Source organism: Maylandia zebra, linkage group LG4 (genome assembly GCF_041146795.1).
Source record: "Maylandia zebra isolate NMK-2024a linkage group LG4, Mzebra_GT3a, whole genome shotgun sequence".
Taxonomy (NCBI): Eukaryota; Metazoa; Chordata; class Actinopteri; order Cichliformes; family Cichlidae; genus Maylandia; species Maylandia zebra.
In genome coordinates, this window is record NC_135170.1 from 31,638,953 (window position 1) to 31,656,492 (window position 17,540).

General features: G+C 40.7%; 2 protein-coding genes across 2 annotated transcripts; one reads left to right on the forward strand and one right to left on the reverse strand.

Moving 5' to 3' along the window:
* Nucleotides 1-524: 524 nt before the first annotated feature.
* On the forward strand, nt 525-12,068 carry tbc1d10b (TBC1 domain family, member 10b). The gene is made up of 10 exons (XM_004552447.2): nt 525-999; nt 1,922-2,837; nt 3,557-3,656; nt 3,931-4,038; nt 4,553-4,659; nt 5,346-5,460; nt 6,730-6,795; nt 6,880-7,069; nt 7,911-8,065; nt 8,215-12,068. The coding sequence occupies exons 2-10, from the start codon at nt 1,936-1,938 to the stop codon at nt 9,142-9,144; spliced, it is 2,673 nt and encodes an 890-aa protein (XP_004552504.2). The 5' UTR covers nt 525-999; nt 1,922-1,935; the 3' UTR covers nt 9,145-12,068.
* Nucleotides 12,069-12,305: 237 nt separating this feature from the next.
* mylpfa (myosin light chain, phosphorylatable, fast skeletal muscle a) lies at nt 12,306-16,402 on the reverse strand. Its single transcript, XM_004552448.4, has 7 exons — nt 16,248-16,402; nt 15,546-15,644; nt 14,146-14,221; nt 13,946-14,050; nt 13,696-13,774; nt 13,554-13,602; nt 12,306-13,160 (listed from the first exon to the last, which is right to left on the reverse strand). The coding sequence occupies exons 1-7, from the start codon at nt 16,248-16,250 to the stop codon at nt 13,059-13,061; spliced, it is 513 nt and encodes a 170-aa protein (XP_004552505.2). The 5' UTR covers nt 16,251-16,402; the 3' UTR covers nt 12,306-13,058.
* Between the last annotated feature and the right edge of the window lie 1,138 nt (nt 16,403-17,540).

Here is a 17,540-nt window from a genome sequence, read left to right on the forward strand (position 1 = left end):
AGGGGGCATATATCCTACTAACCTGTAACAATTGTGATACTTGCTTCTAATAAAAGATATATGAAACATAAACTCAATAGAAGCATAGCAGAAAATGTGTGTGAATGAGACCGAGACAGGTGTAATAGTAAACATGGAAGGAAATTGCAGGCCAGGTGAGTTGAAGCAGGTGGAGACAAGCACCAGGGGTGATTTTTCACAAAAGGATAGCAACAAGAGTGAAAGAAAAGATTTACAAGGCGGTAGTGATGTATGGTTTGAAGATGGTGACACTGACAAAAAGAACCATTCAGCCATTAGTGAAACACTTCCCATTAACATAACAATCCAAAGTAGTAAACAGTGCAGTGGGGGTGTTTAACATAGATATATAAGAAACAAACGTCATTGTTCACAACAATAAAAAATTAGACATATCTATTGATATTATCCCGAATTTCTAAATTAGTTTTTATGGAAGCAATGACAGTGTGTAAGCAGGGAGGTTCCTGTACGTGTGCGTGCTTGTCGTCTTTTGACGCGAACGCGCGCGTAGCTGTCAGTAGGAAATACAGGCTGTTCGTGTCTGCCGAGCCCCTGCGGCTGTGCCTGGACATCTGATCACAGAAAGTCGGCCTATTACAAAATGAAAATTATCACTTACAGACTCGCTTGACTTTGGTGAGAATGCGTCGAACAAGTGCGCATGTGTAACCGCGGTACCGAGGCATCCCGCTAGCTAGCACGGCTAACAGAAACAGAACACTATCGGGGCTAATGCTAATAGTTAAATAAGCTAACTTAGCTAGCTGTTAACTTAGCTAGCTAGCTCACGGATTGCGGGACGTTTGTTCTCCCAGCTCATCTCCCCGTTCAGCGGTTCCTGCCCCTGTGTCGCCTTTTCGTGTTCTCATTAATTGGATAAGGTTACGGAACCGGAGCTGTGGCGGGGGGACGAGACGACAGGAACCCCCTGGCTGGCTATCCAGGCGGACCGATCACAGTGACACGCCGGTGTGGGTGAGTTGAAGAGTGGAGTTGAAGTTATAGTTGATAGGGGGGCAGCGGCGGGGTGGACAAGGCCTGTGGACGTTGCTCAGCTGGGGCCTGGCAGGGAGGCAGGGTGGGTGTTAACTATTAGCTGCTCGTAAAATGTTGCCTTAGCGCGCTGAATCGGGAAGTCGAGTCGCTTGTAGCAAGGCCTCTTGAGAGGACATAACAACACAGTGACTGTGACTATTGTGGTGGTGTTATTAGCTGCTAGCTCGTAACACATAGCTGTCTGGAGAAGCCACCACAAACATGAACCTGCTCCATCAGCAAAAAAGCTGGATCACCATGGTTGTCCGTCCGCTTTGTTGAGTACCAGTGCACTCGTGCATGTAATGAGGAAATTGCATTTTCTGGGACACTGGCTTAATCATCGATTAAGTACATTTCTGATGTATTTGTTAAGAGTTTTCATTTTTGTGTGTTTTTTGCCGTGAGCCTTTGTGTGACTACAAATAAGAAGTTCCTGAATTATGTAGACACACCACTATCACTTCACTGTACAATATAGGCTTTCGTGGCAAAAGAGGAAATGTAGCTTCGTGTATCTATTGGTGTTAGGTTTATGTTGATAGCACACTTGATGTTATGAGGGAAATCTGGGATGGGCTGTGAATCTTTTTATAGTGAATGTATTATATTAGTTTAAAAATAATATTAATTAAAAATTTTGACTCATTCTTAAACTGCTTCTGTTTTAAGAAGAGTTGCAAAGGAATTGTTAGAAGTCTGTTTTCATACACTTTCACACCCATGTTTTATTTTATTATTGACCCGTTGCTGTTAAGATTTGTGTCTTTATCCCTCTGTAGAAGCATTATTTGTGTAGCTGTGAGTTTAATATTATTACAATTAAAATTCAACTGCTTGTCTTTCTTTTCTTTTTCTAAAGGAGAGAGTGGAACCATGGCTGAGCTTTCCACCTTATCCCCATCCCCACCTGCTTTGGGTGATCCTCATGCAGCTCCATCTATCCCTCCGTCATCACCAGGGCTTCCTCCACCTAACAGCACTGCTACAGAGTCTCCCAGGGAGGTGTCCATACCCAAGTCTTCCCTTTTTAATGACAAAGCTTTGAGTGGAAAAACTTCTGCAGTACTGGCAGGGGGGTCCCCCTTGATTCCCCGCCGATCCTCAAATCCTCCCGACCTCACAGCTGAGGCTTCCCTTCTATCATCGGTACAGGAGCCTGCTCCAGGGAATGAAGAATCAGCAGGAAAGCCACCAGCTCCAAGCGAAGTGGCACAGGCGTCCCCCTCTCCTGATCTAAATCCTGGTCCTAACCTATACCCTAACCTGCAAGTCACCTGTAACCCAAATCCTGTTGTAGAAGAAGCTCAACTTAAAGTGGGACAACCCCAGACGACTGCAGGTCCCAATCCCGCACCTGCTCCTCCAGTCTTATCATCATCATCAGCAGCAGCAGCTGAAGGAGAAAAACCTCAGCCGCTCCAAGAAGCACAAAATGCTCCAAACGAGCCTCCACCTTTGTACCCAAAGCCTGGTACTCCCAATGAAGCCAGGATGGGAGAACTGCCTGCTACTCCTACCAGAGCTGAACCCCACAGCCCACCACTCCCCCTGATCCAAGAGCCACCGTTGTCCTTCGCTCTACCCAAACCCCGGCCGGCACCAGACACCCTCAGTTACCTTGAGTCAGCCAGTCTGATGTCTGGAACTTTGGAGTCTCTGTCTGGACTGGGAGAAGATGGCAGCTCCGTGGGGTCAGATTCAGAGATTAATGGCCTAACTGTCAGACGCACTGACAAGTATGGCTTCCTAGGTGGGAATCAGTACAGTGAAGGGGGGTAAGTACACATTAACCAGTCACACACACTCCCAGCTACTGTACAAAAGCATGTGCTGTGCCGCTGTGTAATATTAATATTTTAAACAAAGCATAGCAAAAATCTGCTTTTTCATGCTTAGCTTCACTGCAGGTGGATCACTATTTGTAATATGAGACACTATTAAATCATGACCACAGAATTGGTTTACTCAGAAAAGTGTAACTCTTGCTTGACTGTTTTCCTATGGCCACTTTACACCATCTGACTCACAGAGATCCATCCCAGCCTCCCTTTCCTGCCTTCCTCTTCTTCTATGCTACTCTAAACATATCTGTCTGTCCTTTATCTCCCCTTGGTCTGACTCAGATAGTGCTGAGAGCGCTTTTGTGACTCATTATGTACTGACTCTGTCTGTGTTGTATTTCCCATCGCACCCATCTGCTCTCTTCCTCCCCTTTTTTTTTTGTCAGATTTGCTTTTACTTTTCTGGCAAGCTAATTGCTCTTCCTCTGTTGAATAATTAAAGTCTTATTGATTTGCCCTGGGTGTCAGTGCCAGTCAATTCCTGCCATTGTTCGTGATTTTCTGTGAGTTAGCAAAATGTTCTGCAAATTGAGGCAAGCCATTCGTGTCGTTAGATTCAAGTGCTCAAAGTGTAGTTTTTAGTGGTATCAAAAGAACAAAGAACTTCCTCATTCTGTCAGCATAAAGTCATTTTATATTACTCACTATTGCAGTGAAAAGGAAGTTCGAATTGAAGTTGCACGACAGCGGGAGATGAAATGGATTGACATGTTCTGCCACTGGGATAAGTGGGTCAAACATCGCTTCCAGAAGGTACACACACAGCAGCCTTTCAGTATGTGATGGTAAAAGTGAGAACAGAACTGCTAAAAAATTAAATAACAGAACAATCAAGTCGCACATCTGATCTTTATTAATGAAACATTCAAGTTGAAAATCATTATTTATAACGTCACTGCTGCCAGTAAAAACTAGAATCACACACACAGAACCCCCCCCCCCCACCCCCCCCAAAAGAACATATAGTATGAATTAATGATGGGTAAACATTATGTCAGAGCCGATGGCCTAAATGTCTGCCTTACAGGTGAAGCTGCGCTGTAGGAAGGGGATTCCATCCTCTCTCAGAGCAAGAGCCTGGCAGCTGCTGTCCAACAGTGAGGAGCTTCTAAGAGACAACCCTGGGAAATTTGAGGTATCACAGTTGTCATGTCATTTTTAGCACTAATGAACTAGTTTTCATTTATTCAATGTAGAAAGTGGAATAAATACAAATTATTTGATCTCTGTTATTCAACTTAATTCTCTTTCAATTTAAGACAATTGCAGCTGGTTTGAAAACATTTTGGGAGATATCTTTAGTATTGACTAAGTGGCTTGTAGTGGGGCTGAGAAGGCCACTTGCAGCTCCAGGAGTGCTAAAGGGGCGCAGGCGCAGGCCTAGTGAGCAATAAGCCTCTTATCAGGACCAGTAATCCTGCCTGTTGATGCCCTGCCCCTCTGAGAGGGTCTGGCCTTGACTAGGCGGTGTCCAGCCATTTACTAACTTATTGTTCCTCTTATCTATGAAAGAATTTCTTTGCCAGCTTTTTTATTTTTAGTTAATAATTAAACGTCCTGTATAATCCACTTTTATGGCTAAAAAATAATTTCCAGAGAATTTATTGATAACTTTTTTGTTTGTTTGTTTGTTTTCTCTTTCGCTACAGGAGCTGGAGAGAGAGCAGGGAGAGGCTAAATGGTTGGACATTATAGAGAAGGATCTCCACAGGCAGTTCCCCTTTCATGAGATGTTTGCTGCTCGCGGTGGCCATGGGTAAAACAATAAACACAAACACAGTCTATTTTATACCAGAGGAACCATGGCATGCAGGATTGATTAAAAAAGGAACACCATGCACTCTGCACTACTTGGAAATGATTTGATCTTTGTAGCTGCGTATCAGGGCAGGGTCACAGTAGGATGTTACTATATCTGTCGGTAAACATTAAGGCTGTGCCATATAATAATATCCTGAATAAAACACAGAATCACAATAGCTCATTGAAAAAGGACTAATAAAAGCTGCTGGCTGTGGGTCTGCAATCAGCAATAAAACATAATTTTTTATTTTTTTATTTTTTTTTTGAGGCTTTATCAAAAACTTTTGTTATTGTTTTTTAGGGAAAATTGGCTTCCACAATAAAACAAATTGGATTCGATTAAAGGCAGAATCAAAGATAGCAGTAATAGTGATATCAGACATTCAAAGATGAAATGGAAAAAAAAGGGTAACGTGACAAAACAAAGCCAATGAACAAAACAAATGTGTACTTTAAAAAGATGTTTGAAGTAATCCTTGTATAGAATAATTAATATTCTTTCATTTTCTTTCAAGTTTATTGAAAGAAATTATTTATTATTATTTATGTAATTTTTTTTTTTGAATAGCTCATGAACTGGAGGTAACACCCAAGTTCCCCTCGTAAGCCACTGAATAATTGTCATGCTTGTTCTTGCAGGCAACAGGATCTATACCGAATCCTCAAGGCCTACACCATCTACCGGCCCGATGAGGGTTACTGCCAGGCCCAAGCGCCGGTGGCTGCAGTACTGCTCATGCACATGCCTGCAGAGGTGAGGGGTGGAATGGTTAGGGTACTGTTTCTCATTAGGTTTTGAGTGTTAGTTTCACAATGATGACTTCAGAAGCGTGATTTCTTGAGAAAGTCTCATAAATATATGAACAATGACTTGTGGTGAAAGTCTGTTTTTACTACAAAAGAACTAAAATAAATGCAGGTACGTTAAATACCGTCCAGTTTACTTTTGTCCTCCATATCTAAACATGTATCATTTGAAGCAGTGTTTTAAATCCGGTGTGCAGCGTTTGTTTTCACATAAGAGAAAAAAAGGAAACTGGATGAATTGACGCATTGGATGATGAGTTAATCTTACAACCTTTAGCTATGTGTGTGGTCAGACTTTCTTAGAAATCAGGGATGTTTTGTTTTAGCCTTGGTCTTTCTATTTATCCCTCCTCTGCTGACACGTTAATAAAGAGAGGGCGCGTGACAAAAGAGAGTAGGCAGAGCGAGAAAACAAAACGCATCTGAAACGTGACTTTATTTGGTTGCTATTTCACTGGAAAGTCTTCTTAATTAAAAATAGGAGACCGAAGAAGCCTAAAATGCTTATTGCACCGCCCCTAACGCATATTACAAGGTGACATCATTTCTTTCTGTGACCTCACTTCTGTCTGCGATGGAAACAGCGTGGGCTGATGTTTTTACAGTATTGTGACCACGCCTGCTTAAATGTTACTGTCGCAGTGTGAAATCTAAGTTTGCTCATTTCTTTAAATAAACAGGTGAGCGTGAACTGTGTTATGTAAGGCTTGTTTTCTCACGTCAGTACCTCATAGCAAACTGCACCTTTATCTCTTTGTCACAATTAGACTTGTAGATTCTTTTTCAGATAATGCTTTCTTATGAAACCAACATCTATTTAAAGCTGGGCAAGCTGATTTTTGTTTGTTTGTTTGTTTGTTTGACATAAAAAGATGTATTCAGGAAATGATTGATGTTGTTCAGTCGAGTTTTGCTCTTTGTTTTAGTGGTTAATGCTTTAATATTAAACACACTTGCTTAGCAAACACATGTAGCAGCAGAGGGCATAATAATGCACATATCTGCTTTAAACGCACTCGGATTATACTCAATTGTGGTTACAACACTGATGAGAAGTTCTACTTTTTATATTGTTTCTTAGTATTTTGCAATCTACTTGTAGTGTAGTGTCCACATAGTCCTCTCCCACACTATAATAAGTCAGAATATATTTGTTTTTCAATCTACAATTTATTGTTTGCTGTGCAAACCTTTAACTTTTCTTTCTCTTTCACAGCAAGCGTTTTGGTGCCTCGTCCAAATATGTGAGAAATATCTTCCTGGCTACTACAGTGCAGGGCTGGTGAGTGAATAAATATGTATTGCTAGTCTGTTACACAGTTATCTCAGTTTTAATAATTTTGTTTTATTTATTTTTTTCCTTTAGGAAGCGATTCAACTTGATGGCGAAATCTTTTTCTCTGTGCTGCGTCGCACGTGTCCAATGGCGTATCGTCATCTTAAGAAGTTCAAGATTGATCCCATTCTCTACATGACGGAGTGGTTCATGTGTATCTTCTCACGCACTTTACCATGGTCCTGTGTCCTGCGTGTATGGGACATGTTCTTCTGTGAAGGTACCGTTAATATCTACAGGTTTCATAGCCAGTTGGCAGCGCTTTTGTCTGTTTAGTGAATTTGATCCATGTACCTCTGTTTAGAAATTACTTGCAAATGTGCATGAAACAGTCTGACCTTAAATATCCAATCCGATTTTATTTATAAAGCGCTTTAAAATATTAAATAAGTTAAGAACAATAGAATAAAATAAAACGGCAAAAAAATAAAACCCAAATGCATCAAATTAAATTTAAAATGTAAATAGCAGGTACTTTACGACCAGCAACCTGATTTGATTAAATGCAGGAGCTGTAAGAATGCAGCATTTTACTGTTTTGTTTTTTTGTTAAATAATTTTTATTTTAATCCTGTGGAAAAAGAGAAAAAGGGTGTTTTTTCCATCTCTGTATTTTCGCTATTGGATTCTGCTGTAGTAGTTTTTCATGATCCACCATTCAAAGTAACCCACGTTTATCTGGCGCTGGGGCTTTTGCAGTCATAGTGTTCATCCTCTTCAAGCTATTGTAGCTCCCCTTTCTCCTCCCTTTAAAGCTGCTCTATTCAAAAATGCTCGAAACGTGGCGGTGTGGCTGCAACCACAGATGCCCCGCCCTCTTCTGTGGTCGCAGCCAGAGCGGTGTGCCTGAGATGACCATATTAGGAATATCAGCCCTCATTTACATCGTACGCAACCAAGAATAGAAAATGTCTGTGTCCTCAACTGTATCGGTGTTTATGACTTGTGAAAATAAGAAAATGCATAATTATCCCCTTTAACAGAACTTTGAGAACTGCTTTTTTTTTCTAGATCTAGTTTTTCTAGATTGAAAGAAACCTAACTTAAGTGTCTGTGTGTAGGAGTGAAGATAGTCTTCCGTGTCGGCCTGGTGCTGCTGAAACAGATGCTTGGTTCTGTGGATAAACTTCGGGAACTTCAGGGCATGTATGAGACCATGGAGCGTCTAAGAAACATCTCACCCGACACTATCAGAGAGGACATATTGGTACAGGAGGTCAGTGCTTATGGAGGCCGTGTACATAAAGCTTGTTTCTGTTTTTACTCAGAGACACGAGTTATTAGTCATTTTATCCTGTTGTGGCTCATCTTGTTATCCTCACTTCCTCTGTCTGTCTCTACTTTGTCTGATGTTTTGTTGTCCAGATCGTCGCTCTCCCAGTGACTGAGGCACTCATAGAGAGAGAGTGCAACATTCAGGTGAGGAAGTGGAGGGAGTCCAGAGGGGAACTTATGCACCAGCCGGGACGCCGCCTTCACGGTACAAGAGCTATCTTTGAGTACAAACGCAGAGCTGCTTCCATCAGCTCTGGTGGAAGCTTCTCTTTCCTAGGAAGCTCGATCCCACCACCAGGACCCCTCAGGGCCTCTTCCAGTTTGCTGTCACTCCCTGGCTTCCGCAAATCTAAGGCTCCTTTCCACTCCCACGCCAAGAAGGGCTCCTTCTCAGGGCCGTCAGGATTTGAGGGCTTTCCACCTCCGTCACCACCCGCAGTAACATCGAGCTCGAACCGAGGGCCCGGCCAGAAACCACCTATGCCCCCAGGGGCAGGTCATAAGGCAGCACCGCAGAGCCCCTTAGTATCAAAGGTGGCTAGTTCATCTCATGGTCCTGCTCCAGCCTCAGAGAGCACATCAGCACAGGGCGAGCCTGCTTCTTCGGCCCCAATGCAAAGCACACCACAACCCCCCACTACTCTGGCCCCCTCTCCTAAGATCGTCTCGGAGCAAATTACTCCCACTATCCCGTCTCCTACTGCAAACAACACCCCTCTGCCCCCATTACCAGATTCAAAAAAAGAAACTGCACCTCCATCAGCCGATGCCGCAAGTGTGGAGGAAGAAGGAAAGAAGAAGAAGAAAAGCAAAGAGGACAAGAAGAAGGAGAAAGAAGACGAGAAGAAAAAACAGAAGGAAAAAAAGGAAAAAGAAAAGGCTGAAAAAGAGAGGCTCAAAAAAGAGAAAGAGAAGCTAGAAAAAGAGAAGAAGAAAGGGGGCAAGAAAAAAGACAAAGGAGGAGGAGGAGGGGATGCAGAGGACAAAAATGGAGCTGCAGCAGCGAAAGAGTCGGCCTAATTTTCCACCTCGTCATTCCAGGATAACAAAAAAAGGGAGGCTGAACAAACAAAACAACACAAAAAAGAGGTCAGGGGAACAAAAGATCCCCAAAAACAGTGACTAATATAAAAATGGGATGGCTTCCTATATAATGCATCATTTCAAGGATTTAAAGTAGTGTAAGGACTATGTTGGAGAAAACTGGATCATGGTTTCAACAGCACTTTTTGCCTCTTGTGAGATGGGACAAAATTTCCTTTTTTTCTTTCTTTTTTTCCCCAACTGGAGCATGGACTGTGAAACTTTTTTTTAATTATTATATATATATAAAGGATTGCAGTCACTTTCTGTTTTAGTTTTTTAAATTCTTTTTTTTTCCTCTTCTTTTTTTAATTATTTTAATTAAACGGATGGCAGTGGTGTGAGGGGAAAATCATCTCAAACGCTTGCAGAAGTTGTTACGGTGCCATAGAAAATGTAAATAAAAGGTCTACCTACGATACATAGGATCGTGTTAACACTCCAAATGCCCCGTCGCGTCTCATCTGATGAAAAGGGTTATTTGGGGGAGGGGAGAAAACGGAAATAAATCATTTAAAGTCTCAAACGCAGGCACTGAAGACAGAAATGCTAGTAGTATTGTTGAGGATGTATTTATTGTCACGTTTAATGTTGTCTGTGCCTTAGTAGTGTAGTGAAATGTGTCAATGTGCTTTGTGTGGCCTCCCTTTTTTGTTTTAAGTCAAACTACCATTGAACCCCTTCTGTGTTTTCAAACTTTTACTAGATTAGATTAAAAAAAACAACAAAAACAAAAGAGGGGGAAGTAGAGGAAAAACCATACCTTGTAGTCTGTTAGTGACGGCAGTGTTTTAATGGGTCACTCTTTTTTTTTTTTTTGTGTGTGTTTTGGATAAGCAGGTAATGTTTTTATTTCAGGTTTTAGGGGGTTTTTTTTGTTGTTTTTTTCAAAGGTTAAAAAAAGGAGGTACAACATTATCAGTAAATTGCTTGTGTGCTAACATGCAAGCAGTATCTGTGCACAACTCCTGCAGACCAAATATCCTTCTGTGAGTTTAGTATTATTTCAGTTTCATTGAACAAAATAGTGTGCACAGGTATGGGGTCCTTAACTCATTAGAATGTGATTTCAATTATCGTAAGAGAATGAAGAATTTTTCTTGTTTTTTTGTTTGTTTGTTTTGGGTTTTTTTGCACTTGTCATTTTGTCACAAAGCACCACTGAAGGTGACCACTCCTTTAGTGCGGTGACATGGAGAACAAGCGTCTCAGCAGGCTGGTTTCAGCCTTGTGGACCTATAGGAAGCCACTTGACTGGAGGTGCCAGGTGTGCCAATGTAGCATTAACCTCTGATCTTTGACCTTTTGGGCTCTGATGTATTTATGTAAAAAGTGGTTAATTTAATCAAATATAGTATATTATGAATTATTATTATTATTTTGGATCTGAGTATTTTTCTATCTAAGTGAGAGACACCTGGTTGACTGGAATAGAGGCTGACTACACAGCGTAGTTGCAGAGGAACTGTTCAAAGTCTTTTATTTTTATTTCATTTCTTGTTTTCTTTTTTGTTTTCTTTTTGCACATTAAGTCTTCAGCTTCAGCAAACTCAATGCATGTCTTTTGGTTTACTTTCACTGTTGGTTTGGTCAGCTTAGGTTCACGAGTCTCCAGTTTACTGAAGTGCAGTATTAACAGACTTGAGTGTGGGGGGGAAAATGAGCCTTAGATTGAGAGAACAACCTTTAGAACGATTGACTTTGGCAGAATATTTAGGAACTGAAGGTCTTTGTACTGTGTCATATACTAAAAAGTGGTTTTTAATTGAACATCTTAAGTACTTCTGTCTCACCAAGTTGTGTTGTAACATTCATAATGACTTATGGACTAACTCCCTAATGTATTTACACTCAATGTTCTGTACTGTAACATATTTATGCATACATTAAGTGGCGCTGAACCCTGTCAGTATATGATGAATAGTGCCAGGTAGTTAGTGTAAACCATTTGATGGCAAGAAAAACAAACATTGATGCTCTTTAGCTGTACTGTTTGGTAGTTGATGATTAGAGGGACTTTCGTGTACTTGTAGCCAACATGTCCTCCATATTCATCGTTTTCCCACTTGTTTCAGGTCTTCACAGGGCTGTCATTTATATATGAATATGAATATCACACACACACTCTCTTTCCCTCTTCTGTTTCGACGGCAGCGCATTATAGGCACAGATTAAGTGTAGTGTTTAGTGTGGATAATCTGAACACATCTATGCAAACTTTGCTTCATCATGACTGTTGGCGTGTGTCTATGTGGTGACAGCAGCACTGATTTTACCTCGTGCTGATCTGAGTGGTGCCGTCAGGGGGTGGGGGAAAGGATTTTGTGCTTCACCACATGTTTTTTTTTGTTTTTTGTTTTTTTTTTCCTTTCCTTTAACACTTTCAGGCCCGCGGATTATGGTATTTATGAGCAATATGTCCTCGCAGCTCACATCTGGATGATGGTGTCGTTTGTCTTTGTTCAGGGAGCTGGAGGTGACGTGATGATCAAATGAATCTGACACTAGCTGCTCTTTGCTCTGCTCTGCAATAGTGACAAAGCCTATTTGTATCAAGTCCTTTGTGCATTTCTCCATTGACCCTGAAGCTGTAATTCTTAAGTACATTTCATTGGGAATAACTCAACTGATGCAAACATTTCAAAAAAGGAAAATGTCTCAGCTGTGTGGGTTTTTTTTTTTTTCTTTCCTATGCCGTTACGTCTTTAGTGTCTTTAAGTTTACATGTCACTCTCTTCTCTGGCGAAAGTGAAATAAAATCATAGCTAATTGAATTCATTCCTTCAGATCTGCAACTGTTGTATTTATAATTAATGATGATAATGACATTTGTGATGAGTAATAAACCATAATATATTAAATCACTTGGGTAATGTTTTTCTTTTTTGGTGTGTGGCTTACATGTTTGGAAAGATTAAAAATCTAGGCTGGATTTAAATAACCAGCATTCAATTTTGAAATTAAGAGTCGTCCTCGTCTGTTTTTATTTATAATTGTTTCAGCCATATTTGGCAAGACGAAGCTCCACCAGATGTTACCAGATGGGTGACTTTTGCTGCTCAAACCCTGCCCCACAAAGCCACTGAACAGACACACTATTGTACAAAAGAAAAGAGATTTTATTCAGTTTTTTTCCCTTTTATTCATTACAGGAAAGGTGAGGAAGAGTCCAGTCACTGGATTCAAGTCAGCTTATGGAAAAAAAAAGGTGATTTGTTAGTTGCTAGAAGGAGGGGAGGGAAAGGAATCGAAGAATTGAATGTTTTCTTTCGGCCCTTTCTCTCCTCTCCTTCAACCTTTTCTTTCTTTTTTTTTTTTTTAAACTTTTCAAATAAATTAAGTTTCCATCACTTTAATGAGGTAACTTTTTCCTAATCTAACCTGCAAATTCTCTGTCCCCACCTCCTCTACTCAGAAGGACATCTTCAAAATTTGGAATGAAGTCCTCATGCTTGGTGTGTCCCTCCAAATAATGTGTTCCTCTCAGATACCGAGGGAAGCAGAGGGGACGCGATTCATTCACGCTAAAGCACCTTTGAAGCTAGTGACCGGCCACACAGAGACGAAGAGGTGAGACGACAGAAGCTGTTTGCACGGAAAGAAAAGTTGGAAATGATGTTACAGGATCATTTTTATTATTAATAATCATCCTTATTCCCCATAAGCAAACATAGACATCCCTCGGGCATCAGTCATCTCATGTGTCAGTGTGACAAGTCTTTGGTTTAAACATGAGCGGCTGTGCACCTGGGCTTACACAGAAGGTGAGTGGGAAGAAAGGAGGAAAGAAAAGGACAGGGAAGGCAGAATAGCAAAGGGATTGTTGTCTTTCTTGTCTTCTAGCTTTTTCTTTACTCCTCCTTCTCCTCTCCGTGTGTGATGACATAGCAGATGTTCTTGTAGTCTACGTTGCCAGCAACATCAGGGGGGAAGGCGGCCCACATGTTCTTAATCTGAGGGAGAAAAGCAAAGTTGGAAATTCACCACATTGAGAAAGTAGCATGGTCCATAATTAAATATTTGGTCCATCAGTAAAATAATCTCTCACTGAAGAACAATAATAAATTATATGTTTAAAGGAACAGAAAGGATTTGTTTTAAAGACTACAAAAATCGTCTATAAATAGACTTGGGTGTACATTTTTGTCAGTAAAGGGAAGACCCATCCCAAATATCCAAAGAAATCTAGATTAAAAAAAATAGAACTTTTTAACTTACTTCTGTTAAATTATTAAATAATTTCTTTAATGTTAATTAATTTTATTTCTTAAAGATAGGCTGAGTAACAGTATACAGTAACAACATCAAAGGGCCATTGTGCCAAAATGTGGAATTACTGATTTTACCTCCTCGGGGGTGAACCTGTCGCACTGAGTGGTCAAGAGCTCCTGAAGGCTGGAATAGGTTAAAAAAAAAAAGATTTTAATCTGAATTCTTTCCACTTGGATCAACATAGAGGATAAAAGAGATTGTTTTAAAAGTCCTCACAATTCCTTCTTGATGCTTCCAGAAGCCTCGGGGTCCAGGACTTTAAAGGCGCTAAGAATAACGTCTTCGGGATCAGCACCTGGTGAGGACAGGGGGTCGGTTACACAGTGTTAGCGGGAAAATATGCTAGCATTAGCACATAACTGTGCATCATGTGTTGGCACCCCTTTATCTGAAAGCACTTAAAAGGAAATCAGGGAACTTTAGCGCCAGTGTAATGTAAGTCATTTGGTGAAAATGGGATTCCCACCCTTCAGCTTCTCTCCGAACATGGTGAGGAAGACGGTGAAGTTGATTGGGCCGCTGGCCTCTTTGATCATGGCCTCCAGCTCCTCATTCTTCACGTTCAGCTGGCCTGAAGAGCACAGAAATTAAAATAAAGATGAGAGAGAGCGTGAAGTGAATTCGCACATGCTTTCTGGGGTGTGAATTGCTTCCATTTGGACTCACCCATTGAGGCCAGCACGTCCCTCAGGTCATCTTTGCTGATGATACCATCTCTGTTCTGGTCAATGATTGTGAAAGCCTGGAAAGAAACGCTTGGGTTTAGTATTGGAAGGAAACACTTGGGGCTGATGCGGTCTGTGTGGTTGGGCGGGATCAGACCTCTTTAGGCATTTACGAACTCCTCTGTCAATAGTTTGTTCATTAAAGTGGCAGCTGGTAAGAATCTTTGACACACAAATGACGATAGACGATACTGTGTAAGAAAGAACCTTAGTGGGCTTTTGGTGGCAGGAGGGGGTGTTTAATCCCCCCACCCCAGTCTTTTCTTACATGTTAATTTGGGAAAGTATCATTAGAGTACAGCTATCTGATCTGCTCTGCATCTTACAACCATGAAACTTAAGATAACCCCTTGGACTTGGACTTGAACTTCACTCACTGACCTTTCTTTCCACCTTCTCCCCTTGCTCTCCTTTTCCTTACTCTCTCTCTCACACACACACATTTGTACTGATAGTTACAAATACATCCTGCTGCCTGCTAGCTTTCCATCTATGCAATGTGCTAAGATCATCCTAATCATTATTACATGTGTTCCCTGTGTGGCACTTAAGAAGCCTGTATCACTTATCAGGGGATAAATATGGTCTATTTGGAGCTCACATCACTTGGCAACACACTGAAAACCCGGACACCATCGTTATCTAGAGTCGTGTCGGCGTGCTCTTCTCAAATCAAGTCTCCCTGACCTTAATGAACTCTGACACACAACCTTTAATCTTTATTTTTTACACTTTTTCCTTTTGCTCTTTGTCTTTTCTTTCTAATCTTATCAAATCAGAATCAGAATCATCAGAATCAGAATACTTTATTGATCCCTGGGGGAAATTATTTTTTGTTACAGTGCTCCATTTTAAACCAACATTAAGACAAGACAGACAATACGCTAACTAAGAATAGTACAATATGTTCAGTGGCATCTGAAAAATAAACCTTTAAAAATATGTCATGCCCAAAAGTGAGTCTAACCCCTTTGTTTTTCTTTTCTGCATCATAACAGGGGTTAGTTTAATCTCTTTGGCATCCCAGACTTTACCCAGCTGTGACAGCTGACAGTAGCTAGGACGGGGGGAGTCAGAGGTTCAGATGGTGTCGAAATTTCAGCGCTGCTCCTAACGACATTCCTATGATTATTAAACTGTCAGGGGAGAAGTGGAAGCATGCAAAAAAGCAACCGCTGTGAAAACAGATCCTTAGAGTTGCTAAACCAAACTCAAATTCTGCACAGATTCAGATTCTGAGGCTATTTAAATATCTTTGACAACTAATCGGAAACTGTCAAACGCTTCCAGGGCGTTCAGCCATCAGGGATGCTTATGGAGTAGGGATGAAGACGACCTCACCTCTTTGTACTCCTGAATCTGGCTCTGCTCAAACATGGAGAACACATTGGAGGAGCCGCTGTCTCCTGCTGCCTGCCTCCTCTTGGCCTTCTTTGGTGCCTGGAGGACAGAGACAAGCACATCATCTTCAAATGAATATGGGATGCTGATGAGTGCGGAACAAGATTCGGTAACCCTTACTTTTATCAATCTATGTCAATAGGATGTTTAATAATATTAACCTTTCTAAGCTATATAAGATTTATAAATTATACTAAAATCATAAAAATAATCAATTTTGCATAGCATCTCTAAACTTGTCTGATTGGAAATCAATGCTCATCCAGATTACACTTCAGGTTCAAGTTCAGGTCATCACTCAGGCTTGTTAAAAAAAACAGGATTTTAACACAAGTTATGCTTGTGTGAAATTTTATAAACTTGATACTTTTTCCTCAATTTAGCTTTACCGAACTAATCAATTTGGCTTGCAATGTATCTAAAAACTTGTATCAACTAATAGCAACAATTCATTAGAATCCAAGCCTCTTTACAGCTGCATCATCAAAAATCCAGTTCTCCAAAATCCACACTTCTATTCTGGAATTTCTATTTCAAAATTAGACCAAAAAAAATAAATTTGTAATCCATGGGGTTGGTTCAAACTCTCCTGTAGATATTTCCACCATCACTGTGCAGAGATGTGGGAAGCCTGGTACTCACCATCTTGAGAGCTGAGGTTTGGGTGATCAAGAAAGGGAAGACACCGTGTGTGAAGCCGCGTTATACGTTTATTCCCGGGGGCTTATATACTCATCCACCAGCCAATCTAACTTTAGCCGCAGCTTCAAGTTTGGATGGGAATAAAAAGAGAGAGAGCGAGAGGGTGTGTGTGTGTATGTGAAATAGAGAGAAAGAGAGAGAGAGGATGGCCAAGGATGAAGTGATGGCAAAAGTGAAGGAGACAGAATGGCGGGGCAGCGTATCACCTTACAGGAGATCAAAAATAGACCCGGGAGTCTTGGAATTAAGTAAACTTGATAGCTGAGGGACCATGTTGCAGGTTTGCAGTCCCACGTGGACTAATAAGGACATTCAGGACATATATACTTGTTGGACCACTGGACACTGCCTCTCCTCCCCTCCTTCTGTCCACCTCCATCCGTCTGCAGAAAGGCACAGAGGCCACTCTGACTTTATTTTTGGTTTGTCCATTTGCGATATTACAGTTTGACAGGCATTCTATATGCTCAGCAACTGATGCAGCTCTTACCCTGAATGTGCACAGCGCTGCTTTCTTTTTTTAAGCCGTGACAAAGTGATGATGCTGATGTCAAATCTGGGATTTTCCCATGGAAGTTATGATGACAGGAGCTGCTTAGCAGGATCAAATACGTAGTACTACATAAAAACATGCAGCCATTAATAAAACGAGCAACAGCAAGATATATAAGCAATATTTTTTTTACTTAATCCTTACACTGAAATACTTTAGAATCGTGCTGTAGAAAAGGGAGCGTGTCTGAGGATATTCATGCTTACAGACTTAGTTATATAGAATTTCTATTTGTATTTTACCCCCGTCCTTTCTGGATGCATTAATGCAAATGCAAACTGGTCTGTTTTGTAAAAAGAGCTTTATGTATTTATTTCCTCTTTCTTTTTCAGTCTTTTCAAACCTATTCCATCATGGTGAAAAGGAACATTGCCAAAACTGAATTAAATGAATAAGGATAAGGTGTAAACAAAGAGCTTAAACAAATTATTTATCCAACAGTCTTATTGTTTAATAATTAAAATGTTAGTGCAAACAATGTAAATGTGTTAGGGATGCAGATTAGTGCCACAACAATGAAACATGAACAAATGAAAAATAATAAAAACAACATAATTGTTATGTTTATAATAATTAATAATGTAATTGAAATAATTAAACAATTTCTGCTATTGTAGGTCACAGATATACAGGGGGTGATACATGAAATGCCTGAAACATTTATTTAGTAGCAAAAGAGC